This window comes from Phaethon aethereus, assembly GCF_964289735.1.
Source record: "Phaethon aethereus genome assembly, chromosome: 8".
In the NCBI taxonomy this organism is placed as follows: domain Eukaryota; kingdom Metazoa; phylum Chordata; class Aves; order Phaethontiformes; family Phaethontidae; genus Phaethon; species Phaethon aethereus.
Genome location: NC_138584.1, coordinates 14,300,368 through 14,322,205, shown reverse-complemented (window position 1 = coordinate 14,322,205; position 21,838 = coordinate 14,300,368). Strand labels below are relative to the sequence as shown.

Below are 21,838 nucleotides of genomic sequence, written 5' to 3'. Positions count from 1 at the left end.
TATGAGAACTTAATAAGGAATATAGGATAAACACATTTCAAAGTTTTATCCTACTACTTCCAGCTTTAGAAAATATTATAAACTCTAAGAAATACTAAATGTATGCCAACACTGTTTCAATGCCTATTTATAATTTCTGACTGATCTCAAAATAGACTTTTCTAAGACCCAAGTATTAAGTAGAGACAATATATTAAGTAGCAGAGAAATATGGAAGTTACACAAAGCAAGAAGGGAACTGTAATTTTTTTTTTTGTTTTAAAGTGCCAGATGAAAAAGACTTATACCAATTATGCTTCATTTGACCTCAGATCAAGTATTTGTTTGTATGACTGCAGTTCCTATTGTGCCTAAGTGACTTCACTGCTCTGCACAAAACAGACCAATAGCTTCTGCTATTAACCAAGAAGAAAGATTAACAGAAGAAGTAATGCGATAGAAGTTAATCAAATCATATGAGGGTCCAAGTGTTGCATTAATTATAGGAAAATATTTATATTTTAGCTAGATTTCATTGAAGATTATATGCTAGAGCATTGTTCCCTGTCATTCAGCCTCAATGCCGATAAAGTTTCACTGTCTTTACCTGCCCAACAGTTATTGCACATAGCTGTTCTGTCCTCTGAGCCTTAGAACTTACGCATTTTTGGGATGGAGAACATGACTTTGTTTTGAGCTTCTGGTGAGCCTAGTATAATGAGGTCTTGAACTATAACCAACTATCTGAAGAGATAAGTTAAAATGTTTTGAAAACTGAGTGTTAAACAGCATTATGACATCTGTAGAAAACTGACCTATACATATTACAGAGAGGGCTACAGTAGAAAAAAGCAGCAGTGTGAATTTATATTTTAAACCTCTACATAGGCTACTACACACTCTGCAGGTAGTTGAGTTACTTGCAAAGGTGCCCTGAATACTGGAAGCAGTAAAGTTGTAGTAGTAGCTCAGATTCAAAAACATTACTTTTACTCATATATACTCAAAACTCATTACTTTTACATGGCTGTGTGCCAGCTGTTTGAAACTGAACTTCCAAAAAAGAAATAGTACCTTTCCGAAATACATTCAAGGTGCTCTTCCAGATTATGATAGATCACATGATAGATGATTATTTTAATTTATACTAACAACTATCTGAAGAAGGTGCACACTACGTCCATGGTCTTTTACATCAAGTAAAGGATTCCACCAGCAATGTAAATGCTCTTTAGTTATTACAGAGTTAATACAGGATTAATCAAGTACATAGTTCCTCTAAATGGCTTCTCACAGACACTGTATGAAACTACAGTTTAGGAAGCTACAGTTTAAGATTTTTACTAGCCCAGAAGCAGAAGTATGTTCACTTTAGTTCACACTTCATGCCCATGCTTTAATAAATGATTATAAGGTGCTTACCCTAAATGTACACATCACATCAGTAATCAATAACAATGTGATAAAGGGATGGACATCTATGCACTCATGCATTATTAGCTAGAAACTTGGAATAAATAGATTTCCAGGAGGAAAACTTTGTAATTTTTTTCCTCCATTTTCCAATAAACAACTGAAAATCCTGAAAGAATGACTTGAAATAATGCAAACCTTTTAAAGTTTGCAAACTAACCTGTAAAAGTTTTAAATACAGCCTAAGCTTTTTTAAAAAAGTAGAGATTTGTTCTAATTATGACCTATTAAAAAAAGTTTAGCTGTGAAAAAGCAATCTAGTACTAATACAAGCCTAAAAAACTCTAAAAATTATAGCTAGTTATTAAAAGATCAGCTCCATCTCTGCTTGTTTAAAATTTTTTCCCCGAGAACTCTTACCTCCCTGTACTGATCCAAGTCTTGTATTTTATTCAAGCTGTCACTGATTGAAATGTCATTCAAGCCACAAAGAACTCTGTTAATGTTTCCATCAACTACTCGTCGTTTCTGCTTTGATTGGATGAGATCTCCCTCCAGCCATAACATTGCTTGCTTCCTTTAGGATACAAAACCAAATCAGTTCGTATCAACAAATTTGCATACACATAAAAAACAATATGAAAACATGCTACTCTTACAGATTGCCAACATTTGAATCTTCTGTACATCTTATCTGGAAAAAAAAAAATTGAATGTCTATCACAAAAAAACCCCAAACCTTTTCAGTGGTTGAAAACAACAACAAAAAACAAGAATCACCAAGTAAGTCTGTAGTCATCACAGAAATATTACAGAAACTAAAACTTCATTTTACAAAATCCTACTAGAAAAAAAAAAGATTAACTAAACAGGAATTTGCAATGGTATTTTAAAGGCTTTTAAAACACAACTTAAAAATTCATATAAAATAATACTTTTCTATAAATAATGTATAGGATAAATGATAATACAGCACTTTCCAACTTCTTATTAGCATCAGTTTTGTGTATATAGCTATTGTGCAGTAAAACTACAGCTGACCTGCACAGTGGAAGTGACAATAGTCATGTAAAGTTGAACAGGACTCTAGTATCAATTTTCAGAAAATGAAAGATTATATCCTTCAGACAGGTGGCAAAAAAGAAATTGCTACAATGCACATGAGCTAATCAGGCTTTTGTTGATGAGACTGCATTATTTCTCAGTGAGGAAGTTTGCTGGGTAGGTACCTGTCATGCTAGTTCTATTCAGGAACTGAGATCCCATTACATATTATTGTAACAAAATTAAATTCCTATACTGAACAGAAGAAAAAAAGAATGAAGACTTAAATAAGAACATACTTTTATTGGAAACTTTTTTGTTGGCCAAAAAAATATTATGGCAAAGTTTAAGAGCCAAGTAGTCTGAGCAACTGTCTAAACTTGCTCAGGAATAATAGGAAAGATAAGCACTTCCAGAAAAATTTCACTGTATCCCAAGAAAACATCAAGAGAAAGGACAAAGAGGAAGAGAGGGAGCGGGAGTTCCACTTACTCCACCTAACAGAAGTAGCCTAGAAAACATACCTAAATTTAAATACCTGTGAAATCTTTCAAGATTAATTACATTCACAGTAACAAACTGATTTGATACATACTTGGGTGGGTGGGCGTCTACAAAAAAAAAGACTACTCAAACCTCTCTTATTAAACTTCAAAGAAGCCAAGAGATGAAGCTTTGGCATCTATGAAGGCTGGCAGATCCAAGTTGCAAGATTTTATCTTTTTGTCAGATGCAACTTTGCGGCCCTGAGGGCAAGATATTTTATATTCGAATGATGCAACCGATGTTTGCTCCTTCTTTCTCAATCCCATTTTGACATTACTGGTGGCATTGCTTGAATTTTGTCCAATTGTCAAGACAGGTTTCTATTGTCATTAGGACAACAGAAAACTCTTACTGAACAATACTAGAGCTCTTCGCTATGAATAATGTAGGTATGAATTAAAAAAATCTGAAGGACCTTTGCCTATCTATAAAATCAAACCAAGTATTTATATGCCACTTCAGAAAAGACACGGTCCCTGCTTTTCCTATCTTTCAAGTAAACAGGACTTACTAATCACACTACCTACTACCTTTCTCTCTTAATTTTGCTCTACTGTGGAAGTTATTGTTAAGTGTGCATCATCCAAGCATCAGCACAGTGTGGAGAAGTTTAATCTGCCTTCAGTGAGCACCTGAAACGGTTTGTGAAAGTTTGAGATTCACACTATTTTGAATAATGGCGGGTCACCTCTCAAATAACAGAGCGCCCATTTAGTTGCACTGGAAAATAAATAGGAATCCTCACTCATGCTCAGTTTCTCTTATCAATTACAGTAATACTCCTTCTTTCTCTCTGATATCCTATGCATTTTAAGAGGCAAGGTCCGTGCATGTTTTATTGTATTTATACAGTATCTAGCAGAGCTGTCGCATTCTCTTTTTTTTTTTTTCCAAAGAGAGACCAATTTGTGGTGGATTTTCTCAAAATGTTTTTTTCTCATAACAGTGAAAATGCCTCCAATATCATCATGGTATCAACTCAAAAATATCAGCATAACCACTATAATAGCAAATGCACAATGTAGAAACCACTGTGAAATGAAACTTAACATCTGCATCACTGAAGCCAGTGCAATTTTGTCATTCATTTCCAGTCAGGATCAAACCTTGCATCACCCATTCAAATTATCTCTACATGAAGTGTTCTCAACCCAAGTATACAGTCAATTTTGAGAACGAGCTGTATTAAAACCATGTATTTGTTTTGCTAATGATTATTAGCTCCAGATCAGAAACGCTTCATACATTACGCGAGGAATCTGACAGAGATCGTAAGCTGTCCATTACATACTTATTCAATCTTTACTTACAAGAAAGGAGAAAACATATAAATTATACTATTGTAAGATTCATTTTAAATGTCATCATAGGCTATATATAAAGTATATAAAGCCTATTCCTTCTATGTTAGTATTTTAACATAAATCCTTATTGTTGATTTAATCTTTTGTCTGCATCTGGACTTTACACTTCCAACACCTTCATCTAACTCCTAAATCCCCCAGAAACAAACAAGTAGACTCTTGAGACCCTCTGTCCCTTACAGTGACAAAATGCATAGAACTCCAGCGAAAGTGATTGCTACTAAGTTTAATCTCAATCCCAAATTAACTAACCTTAAATATATTGCAATAGGCAGTAATATATGACATCTGTAGACAGAAAGTAGATCCTATAAATAGTGCTAGATGGGTAAGGATGTAGAGAAGCAGTTGATTCTTAGTAGCAAAGAAAGTATACATACTCTTCCAAAAAGTGTTGCTGGGGTCCTATAATAGAGCCTGGTCGACATATTCTTATCCAAGCAATGGCTTCAGCATGTGTGAACTTGTAGTGTTTCATTATGTAACAGGCAATTAATGTTCCTGTTCTCCCCAGGCCAGCTACAGAAACAAAAATATCAACACTCACATATGAAGTCATGAGCATTTCATAATTATCAAATTAAAACAAGGGATATGAGAAGACTTCTTTGCAATGTTATTTACCAACTTAATATTTGAAGAAATAATTTCTGATTCAGTGTCCTATTTATCATATAATTGGATTTCAATGCTGTAGATATAAGAATAAATATATCATACTTACAAAAAGTTAACAGTGTTTAAGAACACATGCAACAATGATCACTCTTGGCACTTGCACAATTAAATTTAAAAAAAAAAAGGCTGATATTTTTAAAAAAGCCATGACCAAGCTGGATACAAACTTCATATTTATAAAACCAGTAAACAACAAAATCAAAGTACCTTTGAGAGGCCAACACATATACTTAACAAATCAAGGTTCAAATACAGGCATGTATTTGATATCAAATACATGTACATATCAGAACAGATAGCCGCATGTGTCTTCTCAGCCAGTGGCTTTTTCTTTTTGTATCAGTTTTGTTGTGAAACCAATATATAAAACTATTCACTGCTACCTATATAAGCAGCTATGAATGTTGGCCAGCATATAATTTTATATATCCATAGCTTAAAATAATTTAACCTATTGCTCCCCCAAATCACAAACTAATCCTGGTTTTAAGGGGAGAATAGAGAAATAGAAAAAGTAGCTCTTACTATCAGACAAATCTCTAACTATAGAGTAAGAATTAATCTCTTTCTAGCCCTGTGTCTTATCTACTAGTAAAGTGTCTCCGTGTTTAAACCTTGTTTTCCTGCAAATACAATATTTGCAATTTACAGTCTCATGGTGGCCAGCTATTTTTTATGCACCAACAACTGTCTAAATGGAAGCCCTCTAAGCAGACAGTCATCCTTGCTGGCAATTCTATATACAACTACAAGCTCTTTACATTTAACCAATAACTAAATCTTGCTGTAACTTTTTGGGGAGTTAATATGATTCAGGTAAAAGTATGAAGGTAAATAATATATAAATAAAAACAAATAGCGAGACTCCATCATTGTATACTGGAAGAATAACTGAAGACTCATTCAAAAGGGGAAGTATTGTTAGAGAGAGTTTGGGGTTTTGGTTTGGTTGTTTCGTGGTTGTTGGTTTTTGGTGGTTTTTTTAAATGCAAAAGGAATGCAACATGCAAATAGATAACCCAGAGCTGTACTATACTAAACATACACCTGAATAAGAAAATGTCTTTGTCTCTGAAAACTGCAGGTAACACCTACCAACTGCATATATCACTAAGACTTCAGTTCTTTTAAGTTCCTGCTAATGTACAAATTTTTCCATAGCAACCCTTTGCATTAAACCATTCTGTAACTTCTGGGACAAGCAATATATAGTGTGGAAGCTGTGCTTGGAATACTTCTGCAATAAGAGTACAAGAAAACAACAGACAATACATTAACTCTGAGTTAACTGTTGATTTAACTTTGAACAGGCTTATATAAAAGGGTGTAAAAAACCTGAAAATAATGAAGCAAAGTTGGTTTGCTTATGAAATGGTCAAATGAAAGATCAAAAATATTTCAGTTTAGCAAGTACATATCTAAGTCACTAGGAAAGTATATTTTATTCTTTTAGCAACTAAGCCTGGAGAATAACAATCAACTCCTACTAATCCATAATTTATACTCTCATTTAGTCAGTTAGCAGATGTCCAGCTTATTAATGCCAGAATTTCTGGGTTCTGGCCACAGTAACAACATGTTAACAAATAAAATTACTTATCTTTGATATGCATGTTTATTGTCCATGGAAAAATTATGAATGAATAGCACTATTCTTGTTTCAGATCAGCAAGACATTCATCTCGACAATGTCCTTACACAACTCTAAACATAAGTCAAGCCAAACCCTTCAAAGCTTTTGTTAATCATTCTTGACTAAGCATGCTTTGTGTATTTTCTGGCTGATTTGCTGAAATAGGCTGGCTTGATATGCTGGCATCACAATAACTCACATTAACTTGAAATGTGGAAGTCATGCTCACAGAAAAATGTAGAACAATCTAAAAGTACAGAGAAAACCTTTCAGTCTTTTGCATTTCCTAGCCAATTATCATAACGCTGTGAAAGCATAATGCAAAAGAGAATCCTCCATCAACTAAAACTCATGCCTTCAAGTGATATTAAGAAAAAAACAGAACAATGAACAACAGATTGTCAGTTGCAGTAAGTAGTAGTGCAGGATGAAAGAACTTAATATGCACATGAAAATAACCAATATTTCTCATATACTTACTCAAGTATCATGAAGCAATATTATATTATTAATATTAACACAACCAGAAAGCGTTACTTTATTTCTGGAATAAGCTTTATGTATTTATACTTACGTAAATAAGTGCACATACCTTTACAATGTACAGCAATAGCACCATCAGCATTTTCACAGATGTTCAGGAACCTCTGAACTATACTGTCGCTTGGTGTGCTTCCATCTATGAAGAACAGGTCATAATGCTCAAAACCAGCATCAGTAAAGCGTTTTGCCTCATAAATTTTTTTGTTTAGTCTTATGATTGATGTGACATTATGTTTCTTGAAATAGGGAAAGTAAGCTTCAGGTGCATGAAGAGGATAACCTGTAAAATAAAGCAACAATCATTTAATGTCATAAATGAAGTACAAAGTCCTACTAATAAAATTTGTCCCCAAAACTTTTTTTGAATGATATACTATTTGTAGCAAAGAAGAATTCAAAAAGCTTTGGAATTAAGTTCTATGATCATATATAAAGTGTTCACTGTATGATTATTTCTGAAGATGAAAATTAATCTATAATCCTCTATCATCTTCTGCTCATTTGCTGTGACTGTTTAACATGCTGGAAAAAATAAGATTGTAGAATAACTTTAAAGTGTACACCATACCATTTTCAAATTTGCTTTTTGGGTGTGGTCCACTAAATGCCAAAAATTTTCCTGGAACAATCCAGTTGAAATCACCATTTTCCACTCGCTATAAAAATTTCAGAAGAGAACAAGCATTTTATATCGGCACATACAAGGTTAAAAAAATTACTCAAGATTTTATTGTACTTCTTACTATGGTCTTGCTGCATTAAAACAAAACACTTCAAATGTAGTTAGCTAGCTTACCTATATGGCAGAAACTAACTAACTATAAGCTGCTTCTCAGAAATTTCTTAATAAAATGAAACACAAAAAAATCTGCTGAAGTTTTCCAATAAAAGCAGAAAGATTTCATATCCAACCCTTGGAAGGTTCAGTGTTTTAAGTCACCTACTTATAACACTGACAAACATCAACATTGTTGTATGTTTTAATCAAAGAATATGGAAAAATGCTTCCCTGTAAGGCACTGGCTAAAACACCCAATTCACAGAAAACAAATTAAAAACCAATTAGCCTTCAAAAACAATTAGCCTTTCCCTATAGAAACTGAAATTTACATATTGGCCTCAGCTCTGATGAGCCACTAATCATAGAAGGAAAGTATAAATTAAATAAAAAGACTAAATTAAAAGATGCTTTCAAATTGAAGTTTTGCATTTCTTGCTCGCTTTTAAATGAAAACTTTAAAAAGGCTGTGCAAATTTTATCAGTGCAAAAACTGCAAGATTCCTTGGAAATATATAACTAAAGTTCAAAACTGCCACCTTTTTTTTTTTTTTTTTTAAATTGAAGAGCACTCAATTCCTTGTTTGGCAATGCAGTTATTCTCAGCATGACTTTTAAGGACATGGCACTCGGTTCAACTGCATTATTAAGCTTCTGTTTTTAGCTCTCAGCAAATCAAAACATCCCAATGAGTGAAAAATTCTGATAATGGATGCTACTGTAATAGATTCACCAACTGTTTGCTTAGCTAAGCCCATCAGGCTTGGTCCAAATGTCTTCACCCAGTGAAAACTCCTGTAAATTAACTAGTCCTTATGCAACTTACTACCAAGTCAGGACCCCTCGCCTCTCCAAATTTGTATCACAGACTGCAATCTCAACATTGTAGCACCTCTACCCCCTTTAATGGAGAAGCCCTGTTCAATAATTTAAGAGTAATTTTTTATTTGTACTAGCAGTTTTATTTGTGAATTAAGTAGTTCTTTATATAGTTAAATATGGGTTGCTGTGAATATTTTAAGTTTTAACCAATCTGAACTACAGATATATATGTATATGTGTGTATATATACACTCAACAGTACATGCAAACAACTTAAAAAAGATAACTTGAGTATTTTACATCTAGTCCAACAAAAGGGGAATTAGCTGCCTTGACAATGTGATTATGATGAAAGAACTATAAACATGAAATAGAATTTCCTTTAGCCTGCTCCCTTTAAGTCTTATGCAACTTTCTCCACATAACTACACATTTGAAGACTTAACATAGCAAAAACTTGGAACATTTAAAGTTTTAGAAATACAGCACAGGACATATCTAGACATACAAAGCTGACCACAATGTGTAAAATAAGAGAAGACATACCAAAAATGGATGAAAAATTAAAGATGATTCCAAGTTCTTGCTTCTTAAACTCAGACAGCGGGCAGCATACTTTAAACATCACTCACACATACATACTTTTCACAAACTAAAATAATGTTAAGCATTAAACAAGATAATCTGATAGCTTTAATAAATTATTTTAATACTTTTTCAGTCAGATTAACACCTATTCCTAATTCCCAGAATTCTCAGCCATCATTTGTTTTTTAGAACAAACATTTTCCTTTTGTACATCGAGTAAGCAAAACCGCAGCAATTTCATACTTCAAATTTTAGTTACTCTTCATTTAATTTCGGTAATTCAGCAAAAGCTATACCATTTTCTCAATCTAATCATTACAGAACATTAGACTATACAGAAATCCTTTTATAAATGCTTTTAAGTTTTGTGAATATCTATATGTTGTAGTATGCCTATTGCAGATTTGTGTTGTAAATTAAGTTTTTTCCACTGTTTGTCTCCTGACTTCACCCTCTTTCTTAAACATTTATGAAACGTTTCCTGTAGCTGTATTTCAGATATATACTGAATCACCCATATCTTCCTGCTTGTAAAACAAAGTAGTTATTTATCAAATGTTAAAGATTTGAGAAAAGCAGTTATTCCTAAAACTTGCTTGATATTAGAAATATTCAACTTAAGATAATAAATTTTAAAATAGACATTTTCAGACTAAGCAAATTTATTCAGAAAACTTGGAGATAATGAGAAAATTGCAATAGAGGGGCTGGGGGGAAGAATACTGGCTACAATAAAGCAACACAACTCTCTTTTTAGAGTTTAATATATGTTCAAATGTTTAGTACACCTCTAGTCTACAAATCTTTCTCCTTAACCAATGCAACTACAGGAACTTCAGGCAGTTCCAAAGACCAGGTCCAGTACAATTGCAAGGATATTTATCCTGCATGTTTTTCATATACAGGTTTGTATGTGCATACCTTACATATGAACACTGGGTTTTACTTGAATTAAAATGTGTTTCCAGTATGTTTTAAGTTGTGGGATACTGTATATTCTAACTTATTTTACGTAAACCAAACACATTCAACTCACTATTGAGCATACAAACCTCATAGTGTTCATATTCATCCACATCAAATGTCTTAAAGTCAAAAAATCCATGCTGCAAGGCCTAAAAGGCAACAAGGTGTCAGTTTATTCTGAAATACGATATATAATCTCATTTTATAATACTGTTTTTGAGAATCAAAACTAAATCACTGTATCTTTGTGCTTTTAGCTTATTGAAGCTTCTATGTTAAGACGTTACATTTTGCACAGATTAACACCACAGACAACAAAAACTCCAACAATGTTGCTAAAGCATGTCAGACTCGTCGTTTCCCGTTCAAAGACATTACGATGGGACATAAGGTTGTTGCATATCACTTAAATCATAAAATTGATTCTCCCAACCCCACTATGTACAGTTTGGTTTTTTTTCTGTAAGGCAGATGTCAAATTAAAAAGCAATTCCCTTTTTGTCATATACTCATTCAATGATTTCTAAGTTGAATACATTCTCATGCCGTTCAACGTAAAAAAACCAGAACATTAAGAGTTTATTGATTTTCTATACTTAATATGATACTCTGATTTTATCACTATGATACCCAGGCAAAATGGCATGTACAGAACACAGTACTGTGTATAACCTGTATTTTATGATTTGTTTTTAATACACATTCCACTGATAGAATGAAGTTCACTAGAATACATTAGTATTTATTACAAGATTGAAAGACATTTTGTATTTGAATACTGTACTATAATTAAATATGCCAATTTTGTACCAAAGATCTGTGCATAATACCATATTAAAAACAATTCTATGAATAAGGAATTCATAGCCCAAATTTCTTCCAAGAAATATGTGGAAGACAGTTCTGCAGCATATGTTTACTGAACCTAATGCATTCTGAGAAGTATAGATATTACACAACATTCTGGGATTAAGGTGTGATAAAAAAAGCACACCACAGATCTATGATTTAAAAAATAATCAGTCTGTGCTTATTTGCTACATACAGAGCACCTTTTTTAAAGCAAAACAAAAATATCTTTGTTATAGACAATACAGACTCAACAACTGGACCTGTCATGAAACCTAAGATACTGAGGGATTTGTCTGAACGTTGATTTTGAAAAATGTATTTCATTTAAGCATCATTGGCTGGCTGCACTCCAGAATTTGTAGACCCCCTGAATTACACATATACAATATATGTGCATGCAAACATCAAAGTTACCCAGATAGACTAAGATTTTACTTTAGATTAAAGCATACAGTTTCTGTTCAAAGCGTTTTTATCTCTGTAGGTGAACTGGACAAAGATTCAGTAATAAGTTTTATGGGAACAAAGGAGGAAAAACTGATTCTCAAAGTCCTTTTGATGTGTTTGTTGCAGATAAATTACAGTGACTGCACTGACTTGCTTCACAGAGCTTCAGGATCTGGAGAATGCCATGAATTAGAGTCTTGCTGTTAACTGACAGCTCCTTTCCCACCCCCACAGAACTAAAAATATTAAGCTGGATCTCTCTTTTACCAGTTTATAAGAAACATTTGTTTTGCCATACTTTTAAGAATTACAAATAGTCTATAAAATGTCTGTACAGAACTGTTCATATACATTGCTCCCTTCATTGAGTTCACTGGGAAATGACGAACAAAATTTAATCTTTGCTTATCATATGAAGTATATAGTATAGCACAAAGTTCTAAATTAAGATGCTTTTTAAAAAGCAATATTGGAGCTTAATATTCCCCAGAACCAGGACTGTTGAAAGCGACACATCAAAACAACAGTAAGTTACATTAGTTTTCATTCTTTTTAAACAGTTCTGAAAAAGATTAGTGTCAAACACTGAACCAAGTGTTTTGGGGGAATTTGGAGCCAAGCATGCGCAAAAACTGCTCAGATCAAATCACAGAATACCAAGGTGTCTGTCCCATTTGACTTTATCAACCCATGCTATTCCCTTTTACCAGTGGTTACAAATGCCCTATTAGCAGATCTAGTGCACTGCCTCGCACGGCTGCGTTTAGAAGGGCCCCCAGCCAGGCCTGGTGTGTTTGCACATTCTGATTCATAAGGTGAGGTTCAGAAAGCTGTCAAAGGCCAGGCCAGCCAGGTAAAAGTGTAATCTTCTTCTCTCACTACTCAAATACAGTCCTCGGTAACTTAGGTTTCATGACAGCATACTACTCATTCACACACATTTTGCTTTGAAACCAGATTTTCTAACGTATTTTAACAGTATTTTCCTTCATGGTGTAAAAGTCCATTTAAATGTTTTGCTAAGGAAAAGTGTTATTACCTTATTTATTCCCTGTAAACAGTCCAAGATCGTAAGATTGTACGTGCAGTTCCCAAATGAAGCATCCCTATAGATTTAATACAAATTAATTTAATATACACAATTATTTTAAGAACTCAGGGAAAGGCAGTACACAGAGTACATTCAAGTTATCCAGTCTCCTCTAAGAAACGTGAATTAAAGTTCGAAGACGACATCTTTTTAGAAGCTTGTTCATGCTAAAGCATTCCCCTGCCAAAGATGTAGCTCAGTGTAAATGCTGTTAGATACTGCAAATTATTTTAAGTGCATATTTTACATTGTCTATCTACATGCCCTTTACCAAAATATTTACGCCATTCTGGAACAGGAAGCTTTGCATCCCCTCTCAGTTATGTAAGGATAAAGCAAAACTTGCTTTAACCATTATTCAAGTCTCAGTTGAGTTACACTAACAAGGAAAGGCAAACAGACTACTAGTTTGGATTTCATTTACAAGCTCTCATTTTGATGCCTGATTACAGATGTGATTAAAAATTCTCCAGATTTAATTGAATTTAAAATTACTTGACCTCAGTTCTGCCACTATGAAAACAACAATTTGTCTTTAAACGATGACAGGATACCCCAAAGCAAGTATCTCTCTAGTAAGAGACACCAACATAAAAATAAATAAAACCACCAAAAAAGTAAATGTATTGGGGGGAGGGGAGGAAAGAGTACTTTTCAAAGTCTGCTTCAGACCAGTTCGCATTTTAACAAAATTCTGCCTGGGCAGATTATTTCCTAAATCACTCATTAAAGAAATCTTTTAGTTTTGTTCTAAGCTATCTTATCCAGAATGCAAAGAACAGCAATTTATCAGAATAGCAAAGTTTTAGGTTTCAGCCAGATACATTTTTAATCTATAATTGATTCAAAAGTTCAATCTTCCATTGAAAACTTTCATTTTTTGATAGTTTATTTGGTATAAGTAGTATAAAATTTATTATATTGATATGCCTCTTCAATCCCAAGTACTTTAAGAGTGGAATATTCTTACCCATTCTTTAAGAGTCGAGTAAGCATAGCAGTTTTGAGCTAGCAGTGCAAGGAAATGTATTAAGAAAATTAAAAGCTACAATTTTGGTAGTGTCATATTGCAGGCAGGCTACTCTAGAAAAGCTTTCAAGTTACTAGATTAGTAAAAAATACTTAGCCACAATGTTTTAGAAAGGGAACTTTAAAGTGTGAATAAGCCTTCAATATCCAAAAGCAACAAAGAAGTTTTTCAAACTGAAAAGCCATAAAGTATTTTCTTTACATTGGATAAGCAGAACATACTAAAGCTGTAAAATACAAATTTTATAGACAATACATTTTTTACGAGGGAAGTTGGATAACAGATCATTTTAACACAAAAGCATTTTAGCAAACAAAAAGGTCTTCAGAGCAAAAAAAAAAAATCTTAAGGTCCCAATGGGAACATATACATAGCAGAAAATCTTTAAAAACTGAAACAGTTTTCTGAAGGGTCTGACAGAAACAACAAAACCTAAAACAATGCAAACCACAAAATTAAGTATTTAGAGAAATATGAATGGAAGATACGATTGTAGCAAACACATTCTATATTACATGTTAGTTTGCTATAACAAGAATATTATCTCTATGTATATAACTACTTCAACCGATATGGCATCTGATACTGCAGTACATAAAAACAATACTGGGTAAAAAAGCCACATAATCTCTAATCCATTAATAAGCAGCACTGCAAGAGTGAGAGAGGGGGTAAGAGGTAGGATGTTGAATGTGACCTAGATGCACAAGATAAGCCTATCACAACTCCAGGTGTACAATATTCTTAGCTACAGTTCCCACAGAGAGCTATTAGCAGGGGACTGCACATGGATGCTGGCAGCTAACATCTATGGCCTACATCCATGCCTCAAACATCTTATTTCTGTTGCTGTGCACCTAACCATTAAAGTAGGTGTACTCTGACTGGAGAAAACAGCTCTGCTGACACTTTCCATCCACACACAGTGAAATAATAGAAAGACTGAAAGACAGGAAATATCTAAATAGGCAAACTTTTGGAATGAACAAATAAAAAGCTGTTTAAACCTAATCCCAAATTCCCAGAAACTCAAAGAATAGCAGTATTCTAATGTGCGTTTTGGGGTTTTTTTGTTTGTTTTTTTAAGAAATGCAGCACACACTGAAAAACTCACACCCCTATCTATATTTCGTGGCAGAATGCGATAATGTAACGAAACCATAAACAAACACCAGATTTGCATGACAGTACAGCATGGTAGTGAAATAACACCTAGCAGCAGGGCTTAATAGTACCCAATGCTTCAAGGGAAAGCATGATATTTGATGAACCATGGCAAATACTGAGCGTATTATACCAGACCTTGCCATAGTCTCTCTCTTTCTCTCCCTCTGCCCCTCTAGTATCTTCTGGTAAGAAAACAGAAGCAAATCATGAAAGTTCCTTGTATCATAATTTGGAAAACAAGAAAATTGAACAAAATCTATGCACTTTTTTTCCTCCTTCAAGCCACAAACATTTTTATTTTAGGACTCCAAATCCTGTTCAGGGTATATCCAGGAGTATTTTTTTTTTCTTTTCTAGTTTTCAGAAGCAGAAAAGTTAGAAGGTAGAATCAATTCCAGATGCAAACCCCTTTCTGAAACTTTATTGTTTTGCTCCAGAATTTTAAGCTAAGCTATCTACAGGTATTCAATTTTAGGTGTAAGAACAAATAAAATTAATCTGGCAGAATTTTTAGGTATAATCCATGAGGATTCTGCATAAGGATCCATTGATACTCTAGAGAGATATCCGAATTACAGGTAAGGCAAGTGCATATGGACTCAATATTAGGAGATGAAACCCACGCCACCAATTCTAGAACACACAGCACGCAACAAAATGCACTTTACAGAGCTCTTTCAAATATTAAAACAATATAAAAAGCTAGTTTACTTATGAAACAAAGCCATAATGTACTTATGAAGCGACTTTTTTATATTTAATCTCCCCATAAAATAGATAATTGCATATTATTCCAGAGAAGTGTTAGTATTCCTTTAGAGTTTAGTCAAAGAGCATTCTGCAGAAGTATTAGAGAGGACAGATGCTTAATGCCAATCTTACTGCCAACTACATGTCTAGAACGGCCCTGAAATACCCAAAAGGCAAAGATTAAGAGTTTATTGTGAGGTGATTTCCTGAACGTTTTAAATAAATTCCTCAAGTAAAGTATCTTTTTGATTAGAGGGAGTTGTCTAAGGTATTTTAAGTCACTAATTATTTTTATTTTCTTTGTTAAAAGTAAAACCAAAGCAAATCTCCCCCCCAGCCACCTAAAGGACTTCCTCCAGACTGAGGCAGAGTTATCAAGTTCTTTTTCTAGCCCAGAGAAATCAGTCAGAAGTCATGTCAAATCATTATGCAGCTTTGCAAATATTTAAAAAATATGATCTTATTTCCTCCTGAATTAACATATTTACTGGAGAAAACTAAATAATTAAAAACTAAGGCAGAACAGCTAGTTCCATTTCACTGTTCTTTGTGTCAAGCTGTCCTCTTAGTGATGTACAAATTTCCAGGCCATGGATAAAAATGTTGGATACTGTCAGAACTAGTACTAACCTTTACAAAAATCCTGTTAAGAAATACAGCTATCCTCATACCACATTGATTCAAGATGTCAATTATATAGCACTACATCCACTGGCATGCATTTTCTTTCTACCAGTGACAGATGTATTTCAAAGTTTTAGAGCAATATAAATAATATTAATTTTAGCTTGCATAAAAAACAGTAAGATTCTGAATGGGACACACTTTGTACCAGGGGAACACCAAATGCAAACACTAAGAGTTATGAGGAAGAGCACTGTAAAGAAAAAAATACCTTTAATAACCTTGAATAAACATAAAATTTTAGGCAAAATAAAAATTAATTCTAGGCATTTTTCCTATTTAAACTTATTTTCCTCTTTTATCCACTGTACACAGTCAGCATCCTATCCTACAGAATGCTAAAGCATGTGCATACATTTAAGACAGTAGTAATTTTTAACTTACTGGGACTACTTATGCAAATACAAAAACATTTAGGTGTTTTTACCAGTGGAAACCAAGCTATTCAGATTCCAAATGTTATACTTTTTTGTTCAACTCAGAAGTCTGTGTTTAAAAAAACAAACATAGAAGAGAAAGGAAGCCCTCACTTCATATCAGAATAATAGAACAGATCACATACAGACATCTCCTGCACAGTTTTACAGTGTTGTGGGTACTCTGATTCCTGTTGCTGATCACATATTTCATTACCATATTCTTCGAGCCTTTTATGGCCAAATGCATAACCACCTTGATTTTCAAACACTGTTTTACCAACTATTACCTGATAGTATTCTATTTGCTTTCAAAATGAGAAAAACGTGAATATTTCTACGAAATACAGATGTAGTATGAATCTAAGCTGGCATTACAGAGCTGCAAATCCCACATCTGATTTCACGGTTATTGTAGCTGACCTCAATACTGCATAATGCTTTCCCTTTCATCAAACCTCTAAACACTGTCAATAACAACAGTTTGTTTCCCCAGCACTTGCCAATAAAGAAACAAAACCCCAAAGCTACAAACTAAAATCTTGCTCTGAAATTCATGTCCTATATAGAGACTCAACACAGTAATACTAAAATATATTTGTTTTTTTCTCTTTAATATAAAGTGAATAAAGAGTAGTTTGAGGTAAAAATCTAAAACTTAGTTTCACAATAGGAAACTGGCATTTATGATGATTTAAAATGGTCATAGAATTGTTTTCTTAAATGGAAGTGAGAAGATACAGCACAAGATCTTCAAAAGACTAGAGCGTCACCAAGCGACAGTGAATCAGCCAAAAATAAGATGAAAGTGTCTCAAAGACAGTAGTGCCTTATCCTCCTGCTTTGTCTTTAGTTTTTCTATTATAAAAACAAAACCAAAAATTTTCCATATATATTGTAAGAGCGGTGTTCTGATTCCCTTCCACCCCTGAACAATATTTGCTGAAGCTGTCTTTAAGTGAAATACCAGCTGAAGATCTAAGCCGATTAAGGGTTTTTGAGGTCACTGAACTAGATGAAAGCAGATCAGTTTCCCAGTGATCGTTTCATGTAAACATATCCCAGTACTCCATAAAGAATCTGACAATCCCACAGCTTCTACATATTGAAAGTTGTCTGTTTTTTTCCAGATAGAAGACACTTCAGATACCAAATTAACAGACTTGTTAAATAGGCTAGCTGTAACACTTAACTGATCATTGCTCACTGATAAACTCTTGCACTTGAAACTATTCAAATGGAGATGACCTATAATACAGAAGTTATATAATGTCTTAGTTCCAGGCTCCAAGAATAAATTTGAGTCAGTAAGTACTGAATACCAATGATTAGTATCTCAAAGTGATTATACTTTTGTAATCATTTTGACCAGTCTTTCCTTCCTAGACCTTGGAATAGGAGGGAAGAGGCAAGACATTTGGGTTATGTTTTTCATTGTACGTTAGAGCCATTTTAGTCCTTTTCAAGACACTAAAGATGTGGAAGGAGTGCAAACTTTCCCATAGCACCAACTTGTTTCTTTACTCAATGTCAAGCAGATATACTACCTACGGCAGTGCTACTGCTTCCAGCATAGGTTCATTTGCTTCAGCCTCTGTATCATGCTATATTTTGCACCAGAGATGTCTCAAATATCTTAGAATGGACAGGGGGAGAAAAATCTCAAAGGTCTTAGAAAACCAGGGAAGGAGAAAGAAATTATTTCTTCCCCATTCCCAGCTAATCTAGATTGTCCCACTGCAGGCCCTCATCAAATCTTGTCCTTCTCTGAGCCCCAGTAATTCTTAAGCTCCTTATGTATCCCAACCTCTTCCTATAAATTCAACTCCCAAATATCCTCTCCCTAACTATCAGCCTCACAATTTCTTAGCTAGCACCCTGTCTTGTCAGAATCCTTCAGTTATTTCCTCACCCTTCTTCATCTCACCTCCAGTACAGTGAGATTACACACAGCTTGCTTTCCCAGCAGGACAAACTGTGTTGCAGGTAACAGAATCCGCTTAGGCTCTAACGCAGTGCCAAGACCTGACGTAGCCCAAAGCAGATCCGAAAGAAACTTAAGTGCTTTCCAGACCCACACCATATAAGAAAGAACGCTCAAGAAATAAAAATGTTGAAACTCTAGCAAAAGCTCGTAACACTATATTCCTTCTAGAAACAGCAAGGCTCTGCTCAAAATTGCCTCCCTCCCATCCTCTAAAATAAGCAAAGCTTTGCATTAAAAAAAATACCAAGAACAACCCAAAACCAAAAACAACACCACAGAAAACCCACCACAAAAAAGCCACATCCTCCCCATAAAACTTTAGTTTTAGCCAATAATTTATCTCCCAGCAACCCAGGGCTTGAAACACATGGACAAAGACTGCAGAGGAGTTACATTTCAGAAGACTGCCTACTCTATACATTTATTGCCCTCTTCTCCTGAAGCTGACAAATGGAATGAAGTGATTATACTTTTGTAATCATTTTGACCAGACTGCAAAAAACTGACTAGTCCCTTTGCTGGACATTGCTTTCTTCAATATTTTCAGTCAGTATTCTCTCCCCAGGGAAACATGAAATGCTCTTTGTTGTATAGCATGAAGCAATCTTCAGAAAAAATCTTCCTGTTTCTTGTATTTTTTGACCCCTCCTTTGCTGATCCCAGAGTAACTAACTATTCTGTTCTAGAATAGAAGTTCATGAATTCCAACTCATGAGGATTTGCTTTGAATAATTATTTAGCACTTAAAATGAAATGGTTTCATGTGATTACATTTCTTACTCTGGTTCTTATCAACCTCACAAGAAGTCACAGAGCCAATTACTTTTGCTATTCCCTACCAGTTAAGCAGAAATAGCATTTTATTATTATTACTATTATCATCATCATTTTTATAAGGAATTGGTTGCAAGGCAAAGGTCTGTATCCTTTGGTTTGTGCAAATAGGGTCATATGAGACTGTTCTGCAAACACATTATTCCTCCCAACTTTTCTGGCTTATAATTTTGGAATCCGACAACTAAGGTTCTTTGCTTTGCTGGAACCTCTTTTCTACACACCTTAATCTTTACTTTGGCAAGAGAGAAAGAAACTGAAAGACATAGCAATTTACTGTAATTCCAAAGAGTAAATTTTTTTAATTGGTAGACAAGGTACAGCTACTCTCAGGTAACATACATCCCCACTACTAAGAGAGTTTTGCTTTTTAAGCAAGTTTTGAATAAACTAGGCTTAAGATTCTGAATAATTTAAGTCACTTTACTGTTAAAAGCTCTTATATGAAAGAAATATTCCTGCTGAAGTTGAACCGCTGAGAATTTGATATGAAAGGGAGAATCAGGGTTTTTTAGACTCCACTAAAATGCTACACAGTAATTTCCAGAAGGAAGGGAAATACTGCAGGGAAATATTTCACTTGTTGCTTCCCCAAAATGATAAGGAGACAGAAGAATGTGTTGACACCATTTCTGTGCTCCAAATAATAGAGCTGTCTTCAAAGAACTTCTTACAGCAATTTTCCAATAGCTGAACCTTCTGTAAATGGAAAAGGAGCAATGTAATTATTTCAAACTTGGACAAGATCAGAAACCAAAGAACCTAAAAGGTGGAGAAAAACTATACATTATCCTTCGTTTCACTTAAATCATCATTCCTGTATTTTATATAGAATTTGGAGATGTTAAAAACCAATGACATATTTAAAATAACTGATTTTTTATATATATATATAGTACCAAGTATCTTTATGTGTTCAATGGTTTAAGATTTCAAAGTCAAAGTAGTCTTCACATACAAATCTACCATCCCAATAGTTTATACTGTATCTGGCTCCTGTACAATCTGTGAGAAGAGAGACAATCTGATCTTCCTTTGCTGAGTGGCTGTAGAATCAGGCAAATTTGATATAGGCAAGGTAGGTCTATATTTACAAATGCATCAGCTGACAGTAAACACTACTTGTAAAACACCAACTCCCCTAAAAAAAAAAAAGGACATTGACCTTCTTGCCTTAGTCTTATTGCCAGTGTTTGCTAAGAATAGTGTGGGTGTTTTCATTCATGAAGTACAAGGGCATTTCATGGTCCGCACCATGAAAAAAATCTGGAAGTCTCTTTATTAAATAGGCATGATAGCTAAAACTCCTCAGATCGAAGTCTCAATATGACCTTAGTACAGAGAATAAAGACAGATTGGTAGAAATCATCTATGATTCACTGAAAACAGAAAGACAAAGCAATTTAATAATGGAACATCACTACTTGGTCTGTAAAATAGAGACAATATAACAGCATAAAATCCCCTTTATTCATGTAAGTCTAGCTAGTTAGGTACTAGGTAATTTAAAAGATCTGAATGACTTCCCCACAGTAAAACACGATACATCATAAAAAGTTTTAATTGCTAAATCACAAACATGCTAAGAACTATTTTCTTAACCTGACAGTTTGCAAGACTCGGAGTGTTACTTAAAACTTAAATAAATTGAAATGGCTTTATTCTTCCAACACAGAGCAAGTAATTCCACCGGAAGTAAAAAATACTTCTTCTGGAGATCAGTCATTTTGACACAACATCTATATCAGACATGAAATCCTTTTCTGGGAAGGCAATCTGGAAAATTTATATTTAACAAATTCCAAACACAAAAGTTAGGCCCATTTCTCACGTTCACATACCTAAATGGAAGATATGGTGGATTCGATCCAGACAAAAGTGTTCTGTAAGCTTCTTCTGGTGTTTTCTTCAAGTATATTACCTAAAGGGGGTGAGGGGAAGAGATTAAAAAAATAAGCCCTGAGTCCAAAAAGTGATTAACCATATATACACTTCTCCCAGCCCACTAAACTCTCTTAAGAATGTATACTATACTCCTTTATGACCAACTCCTATGACATTTTTAGGTCAGAAAAGACATACCTACACAAAGTAAAAGATTCAGAAATCAACAGAAACTGGGATTTCTGTTTTGTGTCATTCCCCCCTTTAAAAAAAAAAAATCACATTGTTGCAACTGACTTTAAGACAGACTCAGCATCGTACTAAGATGAAAAATAGGCATCTA

General features: G+C 34.1%; 1 protein-coding gene across 1 annotated transcript in view; it reads right to left on the bottom strand.

The window, feature by feature from the left end:
- The window catches only part of CDC14A (cell division cycle 14A), a gene marked incomplete at its 3' end in the record, with an annotated part of 58,867 nt that overhangs the window by 13,031 nt on the left and 23,998 nt on the right, over window positions 1-21,838 (bottom strand). Inside the window, exons 5-11 of the mRNA XM_082003287.1 lie at window positions 21,453-21,532; window positions 12,693-12,759; window positions 10,441-10,503; window positions 7,769-7,856; window positions 7,250-7,480; window positions 4,727-4,865; window positions 1,813-1,969 (exon numbers count right to left, since the gene is read on the bottom strand). Of these exons, the coding sequence (XP_081859413.1) occupies window positions 1,813-1,969; window positions 4,727-4,865; window positions 7,250-7,480; window positions 7,769-7,856; window positions 10,441-10,503; window positions 12,693-12,759; window positions 21,453-21,532 (825 nt within the window). The remainder of the gene's footprint in view (window positions 1-1,812; window positions 1,970-4,726; window positions 4,866-7,249; window positions 7,481-7,768; window positions 7,857-10,440; window positions 10,504-12,692; window positions 12,760-21,452; window positions 21,533-21,838) is intronic.